Source organism: Passer domesticus, chromosome 2, assembly GCF_036417665.1.
Source record: "Passer domesticus isolate bPasDom1 chromosome 2, bPasDom1.hap1, whole genome shotgun sequence".
Taxonomy (NCBI): domain Eukaryota; kingdom Metazoa; phylum Chordata; class Aves; order Passeriformes; family Passeridae; genus Passer; species Passer domesticus.
In genome coordinates, this window is record NC_087475.1 from 5,531,067 (window position 1) to 5,557,909 (window position 26,843).

At 44.2% G+C, this 26,843-nt stretch overlaps 1 protein-coding gene across 5 annotated transcripts in view; it reads right to left on the reverse strand.

Annotated features, from left to right (window-relative positions):
• The window catches only part of WDR4 (WD repeat domain 4), a 66,057-nt gene that overhangs the window by 29,377 nt on the left and 9,837 nt on the right, over nt 1-26,843 (reverse strand). The window contains exons 8-12 of one of the 5 annotated variants that reach the window (XM_064406760.1): nt 22,387-22,451; nt 21,512-21,695; nt 20,551-20,620; nt 10,467-10,519; nt 4,457-4,681 (exon numbers count right to left, since the gene is read on the reverse strand). In XM_064406760.1, coding sequence (XP_064262830.1) covers nt 4,472-4,681; nt 10,467-10,519; nt 20,551-20,620; nt 21,512-21,695; nt 22,387-22,451 — 582 coding nt within the window. In that variant the 3' untranslated portion in view covers nt 4,457-4,471. Of the gene's footprint in view, nt 1-4,456; nt 4,682-5,071; nt 5,143-10,466; nt 10,520-16,452; nt 17,595-20,550; nt 20,621-21,511; nt 21,696-22,386; nt 22,452-26,843 lie in introns of those variants that run through there. The other 4 variants (XM_064406775.1, XM_064406769.1, XM_064406777.1 and 1 more) reach the window with 4 other exon arrangements.

The window sequence follows — 26,843 nt, forward strand, 5'->3', positions numbered from 1 at the left end:
TAGTGATGGTTGGGAGCCAAGCTCTGCCCAGGGGTTGGAGCAGTGAGAACAGACAGTGCTGGGATGGATTCCTGTGCACCAGCTCACCAAAGGGAAGGCTGAATAAATCCCCCATGGGAATCAAGCCACAGCCATGCTGCTCACCTGGTTTCTGGGAAAGGTTGGAGGGAAAGGTTGTCCTTGCTGGGGGTTTCACACCCCATCAGGTGTGGCTGCTGGGAGCAGGGATTCCATGCACCTTGGTGTGCTGGCATCTCCCACAGTGGCAGTCACAGGCATGGACATTGCTCAGGTTCCCCTTGGCTCCCCAGCTCTGTAAATCCCAAAGCTGCAGCTGGCTTGTCAGGGGGATGAGCAGAAAAGGGACAATCTTTCCCCCCACCATGGCCCAGGAAACACTTGAGGCAGCTCAGCCTCTCTGGCAGGCCTCTGGAACCAGCCCTGAACAGCAAATTCTGCCTCCTGCTCTGGAAATTCAGGTTGTTCTCCTGTTGTTTCTGCACAATAATCCTGAGTTTAACTCTCGTTTCTCCCCCAGTGCCATTTCCTGTGTTTGGTCTCTTTCATTGGCACACAAACTGTGTTATTTCAGTTACTCTCCAATCTCTCAGAGAGATCCAAATTAGCCCAAAACTTCCATCCCTCTACTCTGTTCCTACCTGGAAGTTTCCAGAGACCCAGGACAGACTCACAGCTGGTTCTGTCTGCTGGTGCCTCCTCCTTTAAACAACTTTTGTGTGTGGTTTTGGGCTTTCTGCTGCAAACTGGAAAGGGCTCTGATCCCTGGATTTGAACAGATCCCAAGGGAAATGGAAGGATCCAAGCCCAGGGTCAGCTCCAACTCACACAGACATCTTCATGAATGGATGAACTACACCCTAGTTTTGATTAACCTCAAACTTCTGATGCTTGAAGGTCAAATCTGTATTGTGTGGTTTGTGCCCTTTTTCTTTCCTAAATCTTATAATCCAAAGTACATTCCCAGATTGTTCCTCTGTGGAATTCTTCACCACTTTTTGCACAAGCAAATGGAATTTACCATCTCCATTCGGGCGGATTTCCGTCCCAAATCAGCTCCCAGAGCAGATGAGCTGTGCAGGAGCCATGAACAATGGCTCAGGCCTTGCCAGCTCTGCACTGAGATGAGAAAACCTGCTGGGCAAACTTCACTGCCCCCTCCTCCCACTAAAACTCCCCAAGAGTTAGATCCTTATAGGAAGTTTTGTTTCAGCTGGAAGGTTTTTCTCTGACCACAAACCCAAATCCAGCAATAATTTATCTGTGTGCTTAGCTCCCACCAGCCTGGCACAAAGGAGCTTCTTGCACACTGCAGGCTCCTTGGCTTTCTCTGACTGAAGGATTTTTGGGAATTGATGGCTTGTTTTGGCCTCCACCATTTTTAGGAACAACCAAAAAAAACTGTTTACTGCAGAGAGATGAACAAAAGACGTTGATGAAATCCTGCTGAATATTTTGGAGCTGCATCAGAAACGTGGAAAAAGGGAATGCAACCCACCCTGAGGGCTGCAGTAGTGACTGTGGTGATGCTGTAATGTGCTGTGAGGGTTATTGAAAGAACAGGCAACACCCAGGCTGCTTTCACAGGCAGCTGTAAAATTAAAAAAAAAAAAAAACAACCAGCTGATGGTATAAATGGGAATACCCAGTATTTTTTTAAATCTCATTTGTCTTTGTAATATTAGATTTCTGTGAGACAGTCCTCCCAAGATATGTTTAACCAAGGGAAATGCACAGCATTCTCTCATAATTCTAGTTTCTTATGCTTTTCCCACAATATTTAACATTGTGATTCATATGCTAATTAAAGGATTTGAGAATCTCAGGCAATCAGCCCATTAAAATGTCACACATTTTCAAGGTGACATTTTAAAACCAGACTTAGCATGAGAATGAAATTTTTTGAGGCAGGGAGACAGATGTCTGAGTGTGATTTAATCTTTTCTCCCCCGATTCCAATGACTAAGAGTGGGTATTGTGTCTCAGTGTTGTTTCTGTTTACAGGAGGTGTCTTACAGAGAATTTTCTATGACCTGTTGCAGCTTTCAGCTTCATGACAGTGCCAGGTGCACCCCAGCCTTGCATTGCTGTGATCAAAGCTGAACATGAAATGGGTTATAACAATTCCACACCATTTAGCCTGGGAAGCTAATGATGAGCTCTGGGATTTTACTTCTTTTTTTTTTAAAGATGTGAGATCCCACAGCCCATTACTCTGTGTTTTAGTGTGGTTTGATAATCATATCAAACTGAGTCTGCACGTCTTGGGAGGGAAACAGCTTTTTAAAAATGTTAAATTTTTAAATTTAACAAGGGAAGTTCAGTGTCTGTTAATACAGGAGCCATGTAATGCCACGGGAGTATCTGCACATGGAAATTGTTCATCTCAGAGCTGCCTCTGAGCAGCAATAGCAGCATCTGCCCCATGTGGGAGTTTGAGCCTGTCAGGAGAAGCACTGTCATGCACTGTCCAATTTTCCCATTTTGAACAGCAGGATTTTGCTGCAAGCCTCTCTCTAAAAACATCTGAAGAGCAAGTTTACCTTCATGCCTGGTCTGTGGGATTAAGAGCCACACTCTGCTTTTATTCTCCTGTCATACTGTAAAAATTTCTGTGAGAGAGCAGAGTGGGCAAATCACCTGCTCCACTAACACAGAATCTCCCCTCTCTGCCTGTTTCCCATCTCCTTGGCTATAAAACAAAGGATAAAACCTGTCAGGGATGAGGAGCACTCAACCCCCAGCCCACAGGAAGAGTTTCTAGGAAGGGAGCCTCATGCAGGGCCATCCAGCTGCTGCTCTGACTCCCAGCTCAAAGAAATCACTGTCCAAGAGGTTGTTCTGGGGCCTCCTGAGCCCCCTTCTGTATGCACCACCCTCTTCCACACAGCACCCTTGTCAAGGGGACTGTTTAGTACCAGAAGAATGCAGCAAAAACTTCCTGAAGTGTGTTTAAAATGGAAGAGCTTGGATGCTCCTTTTCTAGGCAAGATGGGAGAGCAGCAGGTGATTTCTCCTTTCTCTCAGCTCTCCAGGGCAGTGCCTAGGCAGAGATGTTGTTTGGACTCTGAAAAAATGGGGCATTGGAGGGCTGTGTGTGAATGCTGTGATGGCACAGAACACCAGTACACAGAACACACATCATAATAATAAATTTAATAATCTGTCACTGGCTTCAAATCCCTTCTGGAGCAAGTCAGCAGCCAGGGCTTCCCTCTCCTTTCAAACAGGGAGAGCCACATTTGTAAAGCACCTTGTGGTTTTTTTGGATGCAAAAAAACCAACAGCTCCCATTATCAGAAAATAAAAACTTCTGGCCAAACCCACTTTTTGGATGTTTTTATAAAGGAAGGAGCTGTAACCAACAGGTCAGACATGGTGGTGTAGCAAGTCTGGCTCTTGGCTAGTGAGAAGTCAAACTCACACACACAAAAAAAGCTTTCTGGCTATTTTGGCAGGTAGTCAGGAATCACAGGTGTACTCAGGCACAAGCACACACATAAAGCAGCTATCTGTAGACAATTTTGTAACACCACTCTTGGCTCTGTTGCAAGACAAACTTAGAACCAGGAGGGTTTGGAAAGTGCAAACCGGTGTTGTCACAGCCAACGTTTGCTGTAAAGTCTCTGAGGAAAAATCTGTTTTCCAAACTGTGTGGAAGCACAGTTACAGCCTGGCTGGCAGACCCAGCAGATCCTCTGCCCTAAAGCTCCAAACTGACAGGGACTTGTAGCAGCTCTGTCATTTTATACAAAAAAAAAAAAAAACAACAACAAAACCAAAAAGCTTGTTCTCAGCCCACTGATGGTGCTCTGGGCTCAGGACAGCTGGGACACACTCCAGGCTGGAAAATGGCGTGAGAAAATCAACACAAAACCACATAAATCCTCCTCAAATTTGTGTGCCCAAGCCATGCCTTCTGGATTGCCCAGCTTGCAGCTGCCCTGGGTAAGCCCTGGAAGCCAATTTGTCCCTCATCACTGCTGCTGCCCCTTCAGGGCTGGCCAAAATTACAGCTTGTTATTCAGGCAAAACACACCTTAAGCACCAACAAGCTTGGGGCACTAACCACCTCTCTAGGAAGGTGGAAAGATTTCCCTTTTGATGAGGAAATTCCCTAGCAAAAAAACACCAAAAGCCCAAAAACCAGTACGAACTTGAAAGATGGAAATTTCATATTCTTTACTGAGCAAGCCCCAGCAAAATGAAATGAGCATTCAGAGCTGTGCTTATGTGTTTGAGTTATTATTTCCCTTCCAAAAAAAAAAAAAAAATCATTTCAGGCAGAGTTTTATTGCTCACACTGGGAATTTGGTGTTCCCCCAGTGGCAGCTGCCCTCCCACCACTCCCCAGTGCTGCCCAGGGCAGCTGGACCCACTGGTGCCTCCAGGACTGGCTGCAGGGAGGTGATTTCTTGTCATAGGGAGAGCTGAAGAAATATGTTCCTAAAGGTTATGGGGTCACAGGTCCCCATGTCCTCCTGACAGTTCCCTGGGGTGGCGTGTGCGTCATAAAGGACAATTTCATCTCTTCATTCCTTTTCTTCTTCATTTTTCTCCCCCTCACCCAAGACTTTGATCCTCCTCCTCCTCTTTCTCTTGCCTGCTGTGTGTGCTGCCAAGGGCAGATCTCCAGGGCAGTGACTCTTCCCAGCTCCTTTTCCTGCAGAGGACACATCACCCATTTTAGGGTTGTTGAGCCAAGGCTGTGTCATCCAGAGCCAGGGAGATCCTGGCTTGTAATGGACAAAAAGTACAGGAATGTCCCCTTTATTTACAGCCTTTCATTTTATCCTCCCAGCTGTGTCATTTCTCCACCCTGCATGGTGATTTACTCCTTGACCTGTGCTTCAGGCTGCCTTTTCCACCCATGCACCTTCATAAAACACTGAGCTAGGACAGGTCATCCAGCTTCATCCACTGGCAGCTGCATGCAAAAGGCACCAAAAAAATTGCATTTCTAAGCCTACATTTTTATTTATGTATTTCTTGAACTGTTTCTACTGAGGAGAAAATTGTGAGCACTCAGCAGCTCCCACAGCTTTGAACTGCACTGAATTACAGACATTCACATGGCTTCATGTAGGTGTTCTACAGATCCAGGCATACTTTGCATGAAAATACCTAAAATTAAATTGAAAAGGTTACAAGCTGATTAGTATTAAAAGCTTGCACCAATTAGTATGGTACAGCTCTTTCTTTCAAACATGAACTGTGTTAACTCAGAGTTTACTACTTCCAATGCTGAGATTAAGTCCATTATTTCCAGTGCAACAACCTTGTGACACCTCTGAATTTATCTCCAGGACAAAGGTCTTTTCTCATCCCAGTCGTTAACATTTAACAGGGGAGACAATAATCACTCTGAAAGACACATTGTACATGGAGAGGGGTTCCATGGCGTGACTTGCAGGAGGAACTCGGAGTTTGCAGAGTGAGAATGGTGTTTGCAGACTGTAAAAGTGAATAACAACCTTTATTCACATTGACATTCTTTCAGAAAAGAACTGAGTCCTGTGCTTTGCTTCATGGATGGATTTATTACTCCATACCGTGGGGTCAAAATCAAAGCCTGTTTGCCAGATGGGGTTTGCCTGAGGTTTTTAAATTTTGTTTTTTGAGACCTGTCTTTTTCAGAGCTCAGCAAAAAGTTCATTTCACCTCCCTGAGTCATATCAAAATGTGCTCTCTGGATGTGCATTCGCCCAGGGCAGTCATCCTGAAGCTGCAGGCTGGTGCCTCCAAGAGCTGCCTGGAAAATGAGCTTGTGTAAACACAGCAGGGCAGATGGAAGTGCCTGGACCAGCTCTGGGTGTGTGGCACATGCTGCCTTGGCTGCCCTGGGACACGGCCACGGATGCTCTGTGCTGTGGGGCTCCCCCTTCCTTCCTTCCTTCCTTCCTTCCTTCCTTCCTTCCTTCCTTCCTTCCTTCCTTCCTTCCTTCCTTCCTTCCTTCCTTCCCCCCCCCCCCCCCCCCCCCACAGGAGGAGGAGGAATCACTGCAGGCACTAAAGGAGATCTGCAGCCAAATCCTTTTGTCATTCCTCTCGGGACACAGCAGGAGAATTTTGATCTGCAGGACAGGGAGCTCATGCTCCAATCTGCACCCCCAGCAAGGCCAGTCCCTTTAAAGAGTGACAGGACAAGGGGAAAAACCAGAAGAGAGTAGGGTTAGATTGAATATTAGGCAGAAATTCATCCCTGGCACAGGGTGCCCAGAGCAGCTGTGGAGCCCCTGGATCCCTGGCAGTGCCCAAGGCCAGGATGGACACTGGGGCTGGAGCAGCCTGGCACAGTGGAACAAGATGATCTTGAAGGTCTCCTCCAACCCAAACCATTCTGGGATTCTGTTTTAGGCTCAGGAAGGGCGCTCTCAAGTTGCAGCACAGCCTTTAACAAAAATTTGGCAGTTCCATTTGCACACAAATTTGCAGACCAGTGTGGTCTTTGTGAGGGTCCCCAGGATGAGGAAAGAGATGAATCTGACTCCATGTTCTCAGAAGGTCGATATATATATTATATTATATTATATTATATTATATTATATTATATTATATTATATTATATTATATTATATTATATTATATTATATTAATTATATTATATTAATTATATTATATTATATTATATTATATTATATTATATTATAATTATATATCATATCGTATCATATCATGCTATACTAAAACTATACTAAACTATAGAGAAAGGATACATCAGAAGGCTTAACAAGAATGATAATGAAAACTCGTGACTGACTCCTCTCCAGAGTCCAATACAGCTGGCTGTGATTGATCATTAAGTAAAAACAATTCACATGCTGGATAAACAATCTCCATATTGCATTCCAAAGCAGCAAAACCCAGGAGAAACTGAGGCTTCTCAGCTTCCCAGGAGAAAATCCTGGGCAAGGGGATTTTTCCAGAAAACATGACGGTGACAACCAGGCTCATCAGACAAAATTCCAGTTAGAGATTCATGGGTGCAGGAGGCCCAACAGGTGAATTCCTGCCATGTGATGGCTGCAGTGTTTACACCAGGCATGACTTTACCTCCTCCTGCCCAAATCCAGGTTCATCAGCTCCAGCCATGTCCCATGCTGCCCAAAGCTGAAACCTTTCATCTCCTCCACTATCTCATTTTCCAGCATTATATTATTAGCCACTCCAGTCCATTAAGAGCCTCTTTTTAACCCATCTAAATGCATTCTCATGTAAGGAAAAGCAGCATAATAACAAGGACATGTATAAGAGCCTGACATTTCTTTTCATGCTGGCACATACTGTTCACAGAGTCCCAGAAGAATATTAATGTCTGTCTTTACACAGGTGAAGGGGACTAATCATTTTGAAGGACTCCCCATTTTTGAGGGCTGTTTCATTATCCCTTCACAAAACACTAAAATCTTTCACATGACACCCACATCAGTCTCCCCACTCCCAGCTGCACAACCACTGTTCAAAGAATTGCCAAGGGAGGATCAAAGAAGAAAATTACACAAAATTTTTAGAGATTTTTTTTTTATCCTCAAGGAGTTAGCGGGGTGGAGAGGATAATAACCACTTTTCTCAGTGATTACATGGTGCTGACAGTAAATTTTGCAACTATCAAAAGCTACTGATCACTTCCAACACCTCTGCCAGGAATATGAATCCATAAGAAATGTACATCAGCCACCCAGCCCTGAGTGGTCCCACAGGCAGAGCCACCAGAAAGACAAAAAAAGCCCCTAAAACCACAACAGCTGAAAGGGAGCCAGAGCTTACCCTCTCAGCACTGAGTCTACCATGAAGTTTTTCCAGTATTTTCTTCCTCCACATCAAGCTGAGATTTACCAGCTGGCAATTTTACAATAATCACAGATGCTAGTGAGGGTCTCTGACGTGAGTCATCCCAAATGGGTTTGGCTCAAGCTGCAACTTTGACCTCAAATCTGAGACTAAACCTCTCAAATCTAAACACTGCTTCTTCAGTCTGGCTCTAACAGCACTTCCACAGTGCTCACCCACATGGGTCCATAAAACTGTCACTGGGAGCCTCTCAGTTTAAAATTCATCCATCTTTCTCCAGGGACAGCCACATCCCAGCAGGAGACACATATCTGCCAGGATAAGATGGGAATGGCTGTCTCCTTTTTCTAGGAGAAGTTAGAGCAGATGCCATTAATTTTATTTCCACTTCTAATCCTGCATGTTACTTTCTCTGGACAAAGGCCTCATACCACAGCAGCCCCAAACTCGTGGGCAGGCTGCAGGTGGGAAGTGAAGCACAGCTCCTCCTGCCTCAAGGAGCTGACCACATCACCCCAAAAGGGACATTAATGAATTCCAGTGGTGCACTGCATGCCCTAGGAGGGTCAGCAAGTGATGGTGCTGAACGTTCTGCAGGGACAGCAAACTCCTCCTCCCACCTCAATCCTTCTGCAGGTCCTGCTCTGAACCTCTGTGTGAGCACAGTGCTGCTCATCTGAGAGAGAAGTCAGGAAAGTCACCAGCATGATGCAGAACCCAATCAGTGAAACACTAATTACATTACATTACAAGAAAGAAGTTGTCAGTGCAAAGCCATTTGAATTTTTTTTTTTTTGTTTGGGCTATTTTTTTGTTTGTTTTGGGGTTCTTTGGGGTTTTGGGGGGTTTTTGTTTGTTTGTTGGGTTTTTTTTTTTGTTTTTTGGGGGGGATTTTTTTGGTTTTGTTTGTTTTTGGGGTTTTTTTGTTTGTTTGGTATTTGGGGTTTTTTTGTTGTTTTTTGGGGCTTTGGTTTTGGGGTTTTTTTGTTGTTTTTTTGGGCTTTGGTTTTGGTTGTGGTTTTTTGTTTTGTTTTGTTTTTTGGGGTTTTTTTTTTTGGCTGAAGTTTCTTGCTTGGCTTGTGGCAGGGGCAGTGATGGCCACAGCTTGTTTCTCCTGCTGTAGCTCAGGAATGATTTGCTGATTGCACAACTCCTACCCATGGCAGGGTGTGCAGGGACTGATGCAGCTCCTCTACAGTCAGACAGACAGAATCCTTCTTGGAAACTCTACAGATGGGATCTGCTCACTTCCCAGAGGAGCTTGGCTGAAACCTCAGCTCCAGGAAGACTTTCCCTTCCTGCCCTAGATCCCTGTGTTCCCCTGAGCATTCATCTCCTCCGATGAATTTAAACCAGCATAATTTAGATATGATTTCCTCACGAATTAGTCATTTTATTGTAAGTGGATGAGCTGAGATGGGAACACCGTGCTCAGCCCAGCTGAGAGCAAAGATCCCATTGACCCCACGGGCACAAAGCAAAGAGCACTGGGGTGAGCCCAGGCAGCCTCTGCCACCCCAGGAAAGGCTTTTCCTTTACCTGGGCTGTACTTTACTCACCACACGTGATTTCTCTGGAAATCAGTGCCCAGTGCTGCCAGGGGAGCAGGGCAGAATGTCACCAAAGGTGAGTAAGGGCTGGGTAATTTCGTGCCACCACAGGGGTGGTGCAGCCCTGTCCGCCCCAAGAGGAGCAAGGCTAAAAACTGGGGAAGTTGGTGCTCACCAGGGCTAAATTCCCTTTGTTTGGAGGTTTGGAAGGCCTGACTGAGGCAGAGCAGAGGGGGTTGGGTGTGTGTGATGTGCTGGGTGTGTGTGATGTGCTGGGTGTGTGTGATGTGCTGCAGGTGGACAGGAGCTCTCTCTGTCTGATGGAGCCCACATGGAGCGGTGTGGGCAGTGGCTGGGAAGGGTCTGGCAGCTGAGTGCTGCAAGCTGGGTGTTCCCCCAGCTCTGGAGCAAAGCCTGAGGGCAGCTTGGCTTCCCTGGCATCTGCTTCTGCAAATGTCCCCCATGGAGCTGGCCAGGGTGGGATCAGCTCCCAGCGACACCGCCTGTCCCCCTGCCTCCTGCCCAGGGGCCTGAAAACACCACAGAATCACAGTTTGAGTTGGAAAGGATCTTAAAACTCATTTTTAAAATCCCTGCCGTGGACAGGGACACCTTCAGGTTGCCCAGAGCCCCATCCAACCTGGTTTTGAACACTTCCAGGGATGGGGCAAGCACAGCTTCTCTGGGCACCCTGTGCCAGGGCCTCACCACCTCACAGTGCCTCACAGGAAAGAATTTCTTCCTAAAACCTAATCTAACCCCTCCCTGTTTCCCTTTAAACCCATTATCTATCACCCTATCACTATATTCCCTTTTAGAAAGTCCTGTAAAGATATGGCCACAGTGAGCTGGGGACACAGCCCCACTTCCCCAGCGTGTGTCCCCAGCCTGCCAGCTCTCCTGTCTCCCTGGGTTTGTCCCTCCCACAGAGCTGCTGTTTCCAAGGAAAGCTGATCAGCAAGGGCACTGGGGAGGGAGATCTCTCACTGCCAGCCTGCTCCCCAGGGCAGCAGAAAGGGCTGGGTGTCCAAGGTGAAACACCTTCTCATCCCTGATACCTCCCAGTCAGGAATAAAGGCAGCCACTCTTGCAGAGCTCTTTGCTTACCAGGCAGTGCCATTTCCTGACCCTTTCTTCATCTTTTGCCACTTTGATGTGATCTGTATTTAAAAAAGAATCCAAATTCGTTTGGGTTGGAAGGGACCTTAAAGATCATCTCTTCCCAAATCCCTGCCATGGACAGGGACACCTCCCATTATCCCAGATTGCTCCAAGCCCTGTCCAGCCTGGCCTTGAACACTTCCAGGGTTGAGGCATCCAAAACTTGTCTGGGCAACGTGTTCCAGTGCCTCAGCACCCTCACAGGGAGGGATTTCCTCCATCTCCCCATGCACACAGGGGTCATGGACCTGCCCATGCCTGCAGAAAAAAGAGGTGGCATCTCTCAGGGAGTGATGAGGGATGAGTGTGGGAAATTTAGGTTTTGGGATTTTTAGTATGTTGTGGATGGAAGCAAGGTGGAGGGCACAGGATGTCATCCTGGGTTTCCTCTTCATGCTTCTTCCTTCTTCTTCATGGGTTTGGGTGGCATTTTGTAATTGGGTGGAAAAATCCACATTGGGGCATTTGGGGATAAGTTAAAAGGGGAAATAATCTAGGTGTCAGTTCTTAACTGGATAGTTTAGTCTTAAAAGACCTTGTAACAAGAGATTGTTGGCCATTTTTGTGGTGCTTTTCCAGTGCACTGAGCCTGGTGTGGACAGACTGCAAAATTTTAGATAAAAGGAAACAAGAACCTGAAGACCGAAAAAATCCAGTGTGTCTCTCTTTCCTGACACAAAACCACTCCAGGAGGGTCTCCCTGACAGGGGAGCCCCTGGGAGGGCCCAGCCTGAGTGGAGGAATGGGTAACAGGTACCCCAGCAGGGTGGGATGCAGTGAGGGGAGCTGGGCAGAGAGGACACATCAAAGCAGAGGGAGGAGCTGGGTGAAGGCTTCTCATGGTCACACATCCCTCAGCAGGCTCTGCAGCCTCCTCTCCAGCCCTGCCAGTGAAGAGAGCAGCTCTTGCCGTGCCTTGCCTCCCCAAAAAGGGGTGCAGCACAAACCCCAGCCACAGACAGCATCCCTCAGCCTCTGTGGGACAATCCAGATGTCAGGGCAGGGTGGCACAGGGCAGGCAAGGACTGGGACAGGGCATTGCCTCTGCGGTGCCAGAAAAGCCACAGGGCAAGAAATGTCCTGGGAACCTCCTAAGAACCCCAGCAGCTGTGATTAATTCACACATGGATTTATTTCCCTTCTGCTACCTCCACAACACTGCTGGGTTCCCCAGCAAGCACAACAAAAAAGCTGACAGGGTGAAAAGAACCTCTTGCTTTTTGATTTTATCAACTTGTTTCCAGTGCCTTCCTGAATATACCCACTGCTTATTTATGGGAAAGGAAAATGCTGCAGCAGCTTTTCTGTGCCTGACACATCCAAACAGAGCTGCCACACCTGAGTGCTCTGAGTGTTCAGGGGTCTCTGCAGCTGCAAAGGTGAAACAGGAGGATTTCCCTCATTTTATTTTTTAAAAAATTTATTGTAGATTGTACCTGTGCTGAAACAAAACAAGGAGTGGCTGAAACTTTCTCCTGGCTGCACCATGGAGAGGAGAGAAGGGACAGAGCTTCATTTGATATGACTAATTCTGACCAAATATTCTAAATCTTAATTAGGTGGCTTTACACTGAGCAGAGGGATCACCGGGATCTTTTTTTGCCATGGTTCTTTTTTTTTTTTTAATCACTTTGGGGTTTTGGAGATATTTTTTGGCTTTTAATGAAGGTCGTGGCAACAGAGGGAAAAGGCTTAAAATTCAATTTTATGACGTAATGACCAAAAACAAGCAGGTAAAAGCTGCTCTTCTCCCTAAAGAAGCTCTCATCGATTCCAGGGAAGCTGAGAAGTACCAGTTGATTTATATTGCTCTCAGTAGAAGTTGCATGACACAGAACAGTTCTGCCTTGTTTACAAAACAGAATTTCCCAGTAAAGTATTCCAGAAATGCAGTACATGCAAATCTTAGAGACGGAGACTAAATACTACAATCATTATTTCCTTGAAGATAAGAAGCTTTCACTTTCAAACTGCTGGTTTGTTTGCTGAATACTGCTGGCTTTACAGGCAATGATGAGTTACTACTTCAGGTAAAACTAAATGCATGTAAGATAATAATATGAATTCTTCCACAGGCCAGGAAACAGGGGAAAAAATCAGAGTAATATTGCTTTTAATTTGATATAGCTGGTGTGTGACATTCTGCCCTTCTTGAGCTTTGAAATATTAGAAAGCAAAGGAAGCACTGCTGTGTGAAATATTGCAGTGATAAAGGGGAAGTGTCACTGAAGACATCCACGACATCCAGCACTACAAAAAACTAACCAGAATTTATATGGGATGCTGCCATCTTGACAAGATGCTGATGAGAAAATACAGTACCACAGCTCTTATTTAAAAGCACAAAACGCTGGTGGGCTGCAGCACAGCTGTAAAGGCAGCGAATCAAGCTGCAAGCCTGAAAACCTGCACAGATGGAGTGCCAAAAATGGATGCTTTAATTGTGTTTTCACGTTGAATATTGTGTTTCATAACTGCCTCCCTCCTGCAGTCACTTCAGAAAGGATTAACAGCACAGCTACTTGTTTATACTGTGTTTTCTTTAACACAAGGCATGGAAAGCTCAGAAGTGCCAACTTGTGCTGCTCCCTGGACATTTCACAGGACTGAGGTTTTCCTTCTCCCACAGAGGGTGAGGAAGTGAGGGCTACATGCAGTATAATTCCTTTCCCATGTACAAATGAAGCCAAAGGGTGATAGAACAGAAAGATACAACACATGGTGAGGATCTCCCTATTTTGTGTTAGAAAGAAGTTTGGGTCCATGAATGGTTGGGGTTTTTTGTTTGGTGGGGGTTTCTTACATATATATACATATACATACATATATATACATATACACACATATATATACACATACACACACACATATAAAAATTAAAAATACATCTATCCATATGTATCCATATGGTTTTACCCATATATCCATATAGATATGCATATTTATCTCTCTATATATATGGATATTTATCCATATATATTTTATACATATTTATTTTTATATACTGTATATATTTCTATCTGTATGTATATATACATGCACATATATATATACGTATTATATATGTTTATTATGTACATATATGTATGTATTATATATCTTTTTATATATATACATATATATTTTTATATACACATATAATTTTATATATATACACATGTGTATAGTAAATAAATATATATATGCACTATATATATACACACTCACATGTGTATAATAAATAAACAAACATATATATATATATATATATGAGTAGGTTTGGCAGTCCAAAATCAGAATTTCTATGCCAGATAAGACTATTAAATTCTGATTATCCCTATGGCAACATGCAGAAATACTACATCCTGCCTGCAGGTGTAGATGTGATAAATCTGACACAGGTGAGTAACTGCACAAAGCTTTCCATGGAGAGCTGGAGCCTGGCTGTTGACAGAAGCAGGGGAGGCTCCTTGGCTGAGTTCAGTTTGCTTCTACCTGTATTTGCTTCATGCTGATTCTCTGGAGTTACTGCCTCCACCCAGCTATAAAGAGTTGTTTGAGTTCAATGTTGAATGAAGCAACCAACAGCACCCAGCTCCCATTTGCAATGCACTGACTCCAATAAGTTTTTGAGAAGCTGTTCAGTCAGGGCTGTAAGTGCTGGTCAGGAAATGAGGGGCAGCCATTTCTCTGGATGTTCAGCTCATGCCCATGGGCACATCTTCCTGTGCAAACACATCCATGATCCCCATTAATAGAAAAGGAGAGGGGGAAATAGAATATTGAAAGAAGTATTGTGTGCAGGAGTGGGGGATAACCTGTGCAAATACATTTGAAATCAACATTTAATTCTCTTTCCAGCCTCTGCATCCACAGCTGTTGACAAATCACATTGTGCTTTCCCTCACCACACTCCCAAGTCACCCTGGTCTGCCTTCACAGCACCCAGGACTGATGGCAGCAGGGACAAGCAGTAGGAGTTAAACCCCCAGGGTGTTTCCTCCTCAGATCAGAGCACTCCACACAAAATAGTTCAGCAAAGAAAGCTGAGGCAGATTTTGGAGTGCACTGAAATTGGCAGCAACTTTTTATTAGCCTGGAGATAAAACAACTGCATTGTATTGGGGTTTTTCTTTTTAAAGAAAGGAACAGCTTTGTTTACAGTCATTTTTGTTTATAGAACAAGCTTGTTTTCAAAGTTTTCTTAAAAATGTAAGGACTGTTCCAAAGCACAGTTCTGGGCTGCATTTGATTAGGGTTCCTTCCTGCTATGACAGATAAAAGGTCACTCTGCTCAACTGTGCTGTTGAGGGGGGGCTTGGTGAAATCCCAGCAACAGGAGTGGGAAGGTTATATTTTGGTTTGAAATACTGAGGAAAAGAAACACCATTTCCTCTGCCTGCATTTTTAAAATCTCCTTGGATTGGCAGTGCTCTGGAGAGAGGCAGAGGAGTTGCACAATCACCACAAAAACCTCCAGTGCAGCGTGGGGTGAACTTATGTGGCCTACAAATATTCTTGGAATGGTTTGAGGGTTTCCAGTCCTGCTATAAAACTACACCCTCATTGACCCACTCCCTTTTGCCAGGCACACAGACAGGCCTTGGTTCAAGTTCAGAAAATAAACACCAGCAAGTGACTTCAGGTTTAACCACTAGAAATAAATAGTTCAAATACCAGGGAAAGGAGTGTTGTCTTCCTCTCCTCAGCAGTGGTATCCACTCCCTTTTAATGATTTGAGTTTTCCAGCTAGACAAGGAAGATTGGAAAACATCTAGAAGGATTTAGACCATCCAGCAAAGCTTCCTTTCTCTGATGACTTTGCACAGAGCCCTTCAAAGCAATGCCCAGGCACACGTGGTCTCACAACTGAAGCTCAGGAGCTGCTGTGTGCAGAAAAGGGAACATGAAATGGAATAGGAAAGGAGAACTTGCAGGAAGAACAAAAAGGCTAGAGCCATCTGCCAGATATCACATCTCATGTCACTCCCACACACTGCAATCTGTCATAAGTTCAAGTGTTGGAAGAAAATTTGGGTTTCTTCCAGAAGAGCAGCAGGGTGAGGATCACAGGAGTGCCTGCAGCCAGTGGAGATCACTGTCAAGGTCTATCCTGTGCTGAGGAAAAATATCCCTCAGGAATAGGAATTGCCATGGCAGCCTCTGATCCTTTAGAAGTTTAACAATATTGACATACAGGATCTGCAACCAGCCACTGAAGGAACTGTGTCCTCCTCAGGTTTTCCTGCAGTGAGAAAATGGGTTGGAAGTGACCCAATTCATGCTCCTGCTGCAGATTCCAATTTAAGAAATGCTGGAATTTGCATGGTGTCTGCAAGCTTCATCATGGCATCACTTCTTTCTCACAGCTAGCAAAAGATCCAGTCAGAACCTTTTCCTCCTGTCCAGTCTGGTTCACAGGCAGTGTGAATACAAGCCTGTTCCTAGTGGTATTTTACAGAATCTCACACCAGCAAACTCTACTCCTAAATAAAAGCTACACTCTGAGGCTGAGCTGCCTTAAGTGCTTCCCCAACTGCTTTCCCTAGAGCCTCTCCTCAATTACATGAACACAAGAACCACCAAGTTTTAAAAGCCAAGCCACCACTGCTGCCCAATATCAAAGCACTTCAGATGGCAGCTCCTCACCCTTTCCTGAGACCCAAGAAAATCCTCATCCCAGTGCTGTACCACTGCACTGTTCCAGGTACAGCTCAAAAGATTTTCACCCCACACCTTCCTTCAGAAGACTGAAATTACAGGTTTTTCATCCCAGCATGGCATTTAGGTGAACTACCAAGAAATCTGCCTCTCTGTTGCTGAGGTCTATTATTGACATTCAGAATCTTCCATGGGAGAAAGGGAGAAGCTGTCAGCAAACCAACATCTGCATTTGAATGCAAAAATTCTGCATGTCCAGACACTCCAGAGAGAACCACTCACAGTGCACAGGTTAATTCTGAGTACTTTTAATGGACTGTACAGATTTCCACACCTGGCTTTGTGAAGGACATTATATTCCACATGAACATGATACCATTTGGCAGATGAACACATCTTCTGCACCCCTGATGAAGCAACAAGTGGCCCCATAAGGCTCTCACTGATAACTTCTCAAGAAGATGTAGCTCTTGGATAATTAAAATGGAAAAGTTCTCGATGAAAAAAGCAGGATGCACTCCAAATTTTGCTCCCAGGCCTCTGGAATGATTTTCACAGACACCAGCAGGATCATATTGCAATGGAAGGAGCTTCCAATAACACAATGTTGACTGACACATTTTACTTTGCAGCATACAAAATTAACTTTTGCACTTCTTCCTACAAGATATTCCACAAGCAGGAAGTAATGGATTAGAAGCTCTGCAAAATCCCAACCATATGAACCAAAGGTAAAGGATAAAAACAGAGAAGGCAAAGTCTCAGCTAAAACCTCTCATACCCAGCAAGAATTTTTTCTATACTCCTTTTCCCATACTCAGGTACACTAAGTTAGTTACATTAACTAACAGACTTTTTAAAAAAAGTTTTTAAAAAAACCCCAAAACAACCCAAACCAAAAGTAATAAAAACAAAGTTGCATCCACTTTAATCAGCATGTTTCCACCTGAAAAAGAAAGCCTGAACACAGTAGGCAAAAAGAACATCCTGTTTCAAGGAAAAGACCATCTCCAATATTCCTAAAACATGTCTCAGAGATTCACAGGACTGAGCCACTAACACTGCATTCTGCTGGAAAGTTTAGCTATGTTGTAAATGCATTACTTGCTGCAAACAGGATATTGTCATATCAGCCTGCCTGAAAACCTGAATAAAATTTTAAACCAGTCCTTTTGCATAATTCACTTTTCATATAAAAACAGTCCACAGTCGGACCACTTCCTTTCCTAAGGCAAAGGTCACAAGCTCACAGCAGTCATAGTGATGGCTCTTCAGTCTTCATCTTTTTTTTTGCCTGTCCACTGGAACCATGCTGCAGACCCTGCTTTTTCTTCTTCTGCTGTAACCTTTCCTCCTTCCTCTGCAGGTACTCATCCATGTTGTCCAAGGAGGCCTTGTACAGGTGGCTGTAGCAGCTCCCTGCACCAACAAAACCTGGAGTTGGCCAAAGCAAGAACACAGATGTTAATTCCCTCAGCAGTCTCATCGGTGACTTCCTGGACTGTAATTTTAGATAGTGGCATTCCAATTCATTTACTGTGGTCCTATCCACTGTACCAGCCTTCCAACACCTCAAGGGGCTTCAGGAGAGCTGGAGAAGGATTTTCACAAAGGCATGTAGTGACAGGACAAGGAGGAATGGCCTTAAACTGAAGTTGGGCAGATTTAGATTAAATATTGGGAAGAAATTCTTGACTGTGAGGGTGGGCAGGCCCTGGCACAGGGTGCCCAGAGCAGCTGTGGCTGCCACTGGATCCAGGGAAGTGTCCAAGGCCAGGCTGGACAGAGCTTGGAGCAACCTGGGAAAGTGGAAGGTATCCCTGCCCATGGCAGGGGAATGGAATGAGATCATCTTTAATGTCCCTTCCAACCCAAACCACTCTGTGATTTAATATCAACATTTACACTGTGTAAGCCTGATTTGTGTTGGCAAGCACCTGTTCAGCATTCACCAGCCAGACACAGCCTCCACTTTTAGGCTAAAAAATTCATACAGAGTCAAGCAGCTCACAGTGAAGCAAAGAGAGGCCACAGCTCTCCTCACACACTTGCAAACTTCAGGGCTTCTGTTTTTCATCTACTGAAGTTGTTCCCTGAGACCCAAGCACTACAAAGGGAGTTGCCACCCAACTGTGCTTAGCTGGATTTTCTCCTGGAGTATTAACTTCAAAGAAGGACAAAGGAGCAGACTTCAAATAGTCGTGTTCTATAGCACACAGATTCCCAAGCATTTGTTCCAATGTTACACCTTCTGTGAATTCAGGGTATTATTCCTCACAGCATCCCCAAGACTGGAGGTTTAGATGAGTTTAGCAGGGAACTAACTGCTATCCAAAAATCCCTCATCAGATTGTTTCTGTAGAGAACACAGAATGAGACCAGCTGGCTTGGTCCATATTTATAAAAAAATGTTGGAATGGCACTTGACAAAGCCAGTTATCTCCAGTTCTCATCTTTTCCCACTTACCAAAATCTTTAAAGAACAAATAAAGAGAAATCCAGTACCTGCTAAGGTCTGGTCCTGAAGCTAAGTGTGCTGCTCCACAGAAACCCACATACAGCATCCCCTGTTTCTTGGCAGACAAACAAAGCAAGTTACCCTTTGTGGCACTCAGCAAAGCTCAAGCTTTCACTTTTGGGGTGTTGCACTCATACAGGCTTTACTGGCCTTTGGCCCTGGGAGAAATTGCATGCTGCCAGTTTGAACAGCCATGCTGCCCTCCACTTGATCAGTCTGCACTAAATCCTTTCCTGGGATCAGTTACAGCACAATGCCAAAGTGTTTATTGTGTACAAGGGGGAATGGCTTCAAACTGAGAATGGGTTTAGAGTCAACATTAGGAAGAAATTCTCCCCTGTGAGGGTGGTGAGGCACTTTGAACAGGCTGCCCAGAGAAGCTGTGGATGCCCCATCCCTGGCAGTGTTGAAGGCCAGGCTGGATGAGGCTCTGACCAGCCTGGACTAGTGGAAGGTGTCCCTGCCCACAGCAGGGAGTTGAATTGGGCTGTCTTTAAGGTTCCTTTCAACCCAAACCATCCTAGGATCCTGTGATACTTCCAGATTGACCATCCTAAATCCTACAGACACCTCAGACAGGTGAGAAAAGTTTATAAAAGGACAATATGCAGGGACTGGGACTGAATACAAACAATGTAACGATCACTTGTTTCAGAAGATGTAACTCCCTTTAAAGCACTAATTATGCACTGGAATAAGTGCTCATCAAGTGAGCCTCCCCTCACTAATTAACAATAATGAACCCTGTCATGTGAGCCGTGCTCCCCTCCCAGCTGCAGAGGAGCTGGTGACTGAGTTTCCACATGTTAATTATGCCCAGAATCTCTCCCCCTGCCTGCTCTCTCTACTTCTCTGTGCTCATTTCCACTCAGACCTCATCCTCCTAATTATCTGCCTGGCTGTAACTATCAAGTCTGCAATATCTCCATGCAAACATCTCCCTTCCAAAGGAGCACCTGACTTACAAAGACTGCACAACCTTAATTACAATTTAATGACCAACTTAATGACAGCTACATGCTAAACCATCCAGCACCAGATATTAAGGAGACTTTACACCAGACTGAACATTTCTACAGCTCTTCCATCTTTATAGATGGCCACCATGAACAGACCATAAGACTGGTGGGAACTGTACCAAGTTTTTTAAGGGAGATTCCAGTCTCCCAACAAAGTGCAGGATAGAAATTTCTGTGAATTAAGTTTCAATACATAATTGAGATTTCAGCATATGCCACAGCCACTGCTAAAGTTTCAGCTGGGTGTTTTTTATAATAGAAAAAATCCTGGAAACACAGAGTGCTTCTGAATGAGGAAACCAGGCATTATTTTTCTGACAGAGTAGGGCAGGAAGCAAAACCAAAATGAGTCAGCCAGACACTAAGCAATGTCATGTCCTGTCCCATCCAGGGTCACACCTTCCAGTCACATCAGACTTCTGCCCTGCCAAGGTGGACCCAACAGCCCATCTTTACAGCAGAGCTGTTCCATTCCTGACTGTCTCCATGTACCTGTGATAAAGTCTCACACCCAGGCAGGAGACAAGACAACAACCACCAGGGTTTGCTACCACAGCAGTAAGACAGCAGCTCTGCCAGAGGCTGTCTGGATGCATCCCTGTGAGAAGATGTCTATGGAAAAGTTGTAAGGCTGCAATTCACCTCTAAATACCTCCATGGTTCTGTGATAACAGAGCCCTCAACACACTTCATTATCTGCACTGACTTCCACACCAGACAGAGTGATGAAACTGAGAAAAGACTGAGTGACTTCAAGAGCCAGCTGAACTGGCCTGAACTCCAATCTTGTCCTAAATCTTATGCTTCAGCTGTAAAAACTGCATTCCCTAAACCTTTAGGCCAAATTTCTCACCTTCAAACACTGTCCAGTTGTCTTGAATGTATTTTGACATCTTCTGTAATCCCTTGTCATCAGTTACAGCCTGGGAAAAGAAAGAAGGCTGCATGTTATTTTGGGATTAATGGACAATTTTGTGTTCCACAGCATGCTGAAAATGCAACAGCTCTCAGCAGTGTGTAGTGAAACAGAGCAAGTGTAAAACCTCCATGATCTCTTCCAGGCTCCTTTTTCTAGGACTGTTGTTGAAACCTGGCCTGAGAGCTCAAGTTCTGCTAGGGAAGCTTTGCCATTTGAACAAAGAAATTGATTCCCACTTACTAATCTGTGAGGAAAAGAAATATCCCAGGGAACACATTAGGGTCAAAGAACACACTCAGAAGTTTCATTAAAACCTCTTCACAACCAGACCATAATTAACTGGGGACTTACAAGGATAACAAATGAGTTTCCAGTTCTTTAATAGGCAATAAAAGAGAACTTGATAGCACATACCCCAAATCTCATTCCCTGTTCTCACTGAAAAGAAAAGTAATTCCCTTACTGCTCCCAGGATGCCTTGTCCTGCAAAGGATCCCTCAGAGGCAGGCACAAGGAAAGCTGTGTGGGAAGAATTCCTAAGCAAATCCAAAGGTATTTTGTTGGTTTGTGTGTTTTTTGTTTTTTTTTTTTAATCATCAAGTGTAGCCCACAGAAAGCTCAGGCAATGGTTTGAAGCAGTGAGTGCTGACAAGCACTCTGATCCTGCTGTGCAGCTTTAGCTGAGACCAGACACACTGGTGCTCACAACAAGCCCTTGACACCTTTGCACCACACACAGGTGAGAAGAAGAATGAGATGTGTATCTATGGCTTTTACTCCATCCCAAGACAGAGACAAAGGTGCCTTTTGAGCTTTCATGGAACACCAAACTCCACTTCTGTTGTGGCCTCAAGACACCACTAAACACTCAGGATTTTCAGCATTAAGAAAGTACCTTCCACTGTCCATCACATGCTCTGTAGGAAAGAAGAGGAGCTTCCTTGTCTTCCTGCAAAATCCACAGGTCTCCCATTTCCTCAAATGCAATGTCCCAGCCTTTGTGTTTCAGAGAGATTTGCTGTTTGTAAAGCAGCTGCTGGGCAGTGGCATCGAGCTGAAAGATGTAGACTGTGGGAATACTTTTGAGAGGAAAAACTTAATTACCATTATTACCAAATCCACCTACAGCCATCACTTGTACAGCAAGCTACAGACACCCACTCTAATTCCAAACAGAGCCAAAGCCAAGTGGCTAGAATGAGCACTTCAAATGCTGTTTGCTTACATGATCTGAGTCAGAAGCTGTAAATACCCAAAGTGTTAAACAGCTTTTCAAGTGTTATGTGAGAGAAAAAGCAGCCAGTGCTGCCTCCTCTTTAAAAGAAAGGGTAGTAAATGGAATTTCATAAGGATTACTAAGGACTTTTATGAGGAGTGTTGCACTGTGACACACTGGCCTACAGGGCTGCACTTGAAGGTAAATATACAGCTGAGCACCAGCCAAAATAAAACATCCCCCAGCTCTTGTACATCCCATCCTCGTGTTTCCTCCACTGAGGGAAAGGCATCACAAACTCTGAATCATTTGTTTGAATCATGTTTGAATCACAAAAATTAACTGAGCCAGGTAACCCTTGCATTCCCCACTGCAATCAGAGCAAGTCCAGGACACAAAGGCTCCCTGGGAGGCCACAGGCATTCCTGGACATCTGGAGATCCACAGAACCAAGAACTCCAGGTCCAGGGAAAGCCAGGACAGCCAGCAGGGAATGCTCCTCGTGCCTTTGCAGTAGCTGTGATGATTTTAGGCATTATTCCATCTATTCTTACCTGTCACACAGAATGGCAACATAACCACCTTGACAGCAGTAGGTTATTCTTGACACGGTGTATTTCTATTAGGAATAGAAAAAAAAAATCCTTGTAAGTTAAAAATGTATGGGCAAAAAATTCACATTTCATTTCACTATGAGCCTTTAAAATTTAGCAGATGTCTTAATTTACAGCAAGTTAAGCAACATAATTATCTTCTAACTGCACTCAAGGTTATTTTTGTACCAGTGTTTGCTGTTTTATAAAGTTTTCCACACTTCTCCCTTCCACACTGTCCAGAGTTCAAATGTAAGGGTTTGAGCGAACTACTCTTAGCAAACAAACCGAGAGATGAAGGAAAATACACCAGCTCCAAACATTCTCTCCTGCAATACTAATGGTAAAAACATTGACATTAAGCCTGCTCAGGCAGAATATCACTCCAGCAGCTCAGACATTACAAACACAAGCTATTAGCTGCTGTTCTGTTTGTTAAAAAACAAAGATAGTGATGCATAGCTAATATCTCCAATATCCCTGCTGTGCTGCCTCTGTTCTAACCTGAATCTGGGTGAAGCCATCCTGCTCCACTGAAAATGTGTTCTGAACAACAAGGAAGGCCTGCCTGAGGCCATTTTCCTCATTTAAAAAATCCCCAACAAAACAAACACAAAACCAAAACCAAACCTACATCACTTTCTTAATTTAGAAGTTACACGGTTTTATCTGGGAGAGAAGCAGCATCTTTGCTGCACAAACCATTCTACTTGAAATATAAAACAACTGATTTGAGGCTTCTGGAGTGGGAAGAACTTGGGAAGAGCAGGGAAACTGCAAAATGATGTCCTGGGGTGCTTTTTCAAAAGTATCTATTATATAATGTGAACAGCAAAACTGCAACAGCAAAAGGCTGGTTCTCAAGGGTATTTTATAAGCAGTGACAACACCAACACTGCTGATGACTAAAACCTTCCAAGTAGAGAAGCAGTTATTTCCTTTAGGGCAGGCAAAATACATCTTTTTGACACTCTGCTGGCAGAATTCTGATGTATCCTCTTGTACTCATTTTTTTAACTTCCACCTTCTTCCCTAACATGACACTGGTGACTGGACAGAACCTCTGGTTCAGTAATTTAGGGTAAATTTGGGAGTTTCCACAGGATTTTACCCTTGCAGCTACCAGCTGATGTATAGGCATTGTCATGGTGCTTGTTTCACAGTTTTGCAATCCATGTAGGAAAGAAAAACAAGCTGTACAGCTTCCAAAAATTCAAGTCAGCAAGTTTAACACCAGAAGCTAACCATTTTGTCAACAGCACATGATGCAACCACTAACAGATAAACCAACTGTGGGAAAGAAAATTAATTCATGGTATAACAGAGCTGAAAACATTTTTTTTTTCCTCCAGCACATGAGAAAAATTGTGTGCTACAATTTCACAGGGGGAAGCAAGAACAGCATGCAGACACTTTTCACCCATCTCAACCACCTGTTTAGACAGAAGAGGAGCACTTAATAAAAAAACATCATCAAAAGGACTGGTATGGTTCAGAGCTCCTGGGAACAGATGGGATTGATCTCCTGCTACTCTGCAGAAATATGAAGTTGTTATTCCATATTCAGCACTGGGACCCAGGAGCCCTGTTTCACACAGACACAAAAGGTTCCAAGTACCAGGTAGGAGGAGTGGGCTGAACCAGAAAGGTTCTCTGGAGCTAATGTGGCTAAATGCTGCTTCTGCAGGATGGAGCCACTCACACCACAGCTCTGGAGTAGAACTGGCAGCTCCTATTTACTGTAAGCCATGAGTGGGTTCTTCAGACACTTAAGGGAACAAGCCAAAATAGATATATATGTATATAAAAGCTGAAACCTGTGCTATTTATTTCTAATAACAAAGCTCTGCCTCCCTGCCTGTTGCCTGACAAACATGCAGGGAAGTGCCCACCTACACAGCCAAGAGCTTTGTTAGGGAGACAAAGGGCCCTGTGAACTTCAATTAGGCAGCAGCTCTCTCCCAACCCCACTGGAGGAGGGAGGAGGAGGCTGTTTTGATTTAAACCAGGTTTTATTCACAGCTGGAAAGAGACAAGAAAATGCATCTTCCTTCCAAGTTCTTTCCACGTGTGGGTAAGTTAAAAAAATCAGCAAAATGAATGCAAGACCCACAGCAGTATCATGGTCAAGGACAGGGCTATGAAATCAGTTAAGGAAGGGCTACAAGAACATTCTGTGACAAACAGATGTTCACTTAATACTCTCTGAACTCAAGTCAGTATTTATATGACACTGTTATCAGCCTGCCAACACCTTAAAATTAACTTTTGATGTCATCTGTTAGAAGAGGTGACCCTATAAAAAATCAGTGCACTGGTGCATTGGGGTAGAATTGTGCAATTCATGTTCTGGACTTTAAACAAGCTTCTGCTGTCAAGAGGATCAGATGAGGTGAAAGCTCTGAAGCAGGAAAATATTTATATAGCACTATGGAATTAAGAGAATTACTCCCATTCTAGTGGGAAAATGAACTAGGATCTGTAAGCCATCAGCTGAAACCAATGCCACACTGCTCAAAACACTCCTACATTCCCCAAACAGACACATATTCACCATGTGCCAAGCAAAATAAGCCCACATTTTTGTGCTCACATGACCCACCATTACTGATGATTCCACCCTCATTGAGCTTCAAGCTGTGTTTAAAGCTCCAGTGCCTTGACACTGGCTATCAATGGTAAAAATTAAATGTAACAATAAAAATAATTAAAAAAAAACAACAGAAAAAGCACTTCTATCCCTATCTGATCCCTGGCTGCAGTCCTTTGCAGACGTGTGCTTGTTACAAGCTGCAAAGAGCTGGCTCAAGACATTGTGTCCTTAAATTCAGACCATGAATGTCACTCCAGGCTGTGGAGATGATCTGTGACATACCTGGATGCACAGCATGACTAAACACTGTCACCAGACGTCACCTCTGGCATTTCTGGCACTTTGATGCCAGGAGAACACCTGTGAGAGTGAGCAGTGGCCAGGATTTCACAGAGACAAGTCACAGGCCACCATGTGGCTCCCAACAGCACCACCACACGTGGCACTGGATGGAAAAACTGCAAAGCACTGCAGGAATAATATTTATTACTTAATTACTGTGCTCTATTTATTAACCCACAGTTTATGGGCTTTCCCTTTCTGTCTTGGCTTACTCACACTGGGGTAAAGAAGGTAAATGGAGACTCCTCAAGCAAAGGGCACCTCCAATTTCTCCTGAGGCTGTATCAGCATGAAGAATATCTCATGGAAGGGATTTTATTAGGAGACAAGGCAAGTATTGCTAAACTACATTTAAAAACATTCTAAGAGAGTTGGAGGGGTTTTCTTAGATCAGTTCCTACCTGCAGCAACAAGTTTTTTGACATTTGTTTATCCAATGGTACATTCAAAGTTTATTATATATTTCAGTATTTTTTATTAACTTGTTTGTAATCAATGGAATTAGGGTTCAGTGTCAGATCAAGCACTGCTAATTTACTCACAAGCCATCTTAATAATGCTAAGTCAGTCTAAAGAACAAATAGCATTTTTAATATTAATCACAGAATTCCCCACTTCAGTTAGTTGCTTACTTGTCCTCAGTGATCCTACAAATCTAGAAAGCAAACTGTTTTAAAATAAACCCATTATTTCCTCTAATACAAATGCTCTGCTGCACCCAGAGTATCAGTGGATACCAGTTAGATGGGATTGTCACCCAATCTTGTACATTTTTCACTTGTCAAACCCCAAAAACAGCTTTTTCAAAGATTTGAAGCATTGCCACTGAGCTGAAATGAGGCAGAGACCTTGTGAATGTGTGTGAAAGGTGTGTGGCTCAGGTGTGTTCTCAAGAAGACTCCCAAGTCCAAGGAGCAGGTTCAATTGTCCATATGGATATCACCTGAATTCCTGCTAACAGGAACCCAAGGGCCCAACCCTTGGGCAAACCCAAGATTTCCAGTATGTAAATGGGACAGCTGTGATGGAAGTGGCTCCCCAGCTGCTGGGAGGTGAAGCACAACACACTTCCACCACCAAAACCACAACACAGAGGGGGGAAGGCAGAATTTTTAATTCAGTTTCTGTCTGGATATGGATTCCACAGTGGATTTGCCTCAAGAGCCCTGCATGGCTTCCCAGTCACCTGACAACTGGGAGGCAGCTGTGGTCTGCAGGGAAAGAAGTGTTTTTATAGATTCACATGAAAAATCACACACAGCAGGATGGGTGGTGAGCTGAACTCAAATAACCCAGCAGATGAGTAGGTGGTTTAATTCCATGCATGCAGCAGAGACAAGGAAAATGCTATTTCACTGCTAATTGGTCTTATGGCACATTAAATTACAAGGAAAAAAAAACCAAAACTACATTTGAAGCACTACCAGAACAACTGCTCACATCAGGTGAGCATCTCAAATCACAGCAGCACCCCAAACTTCTA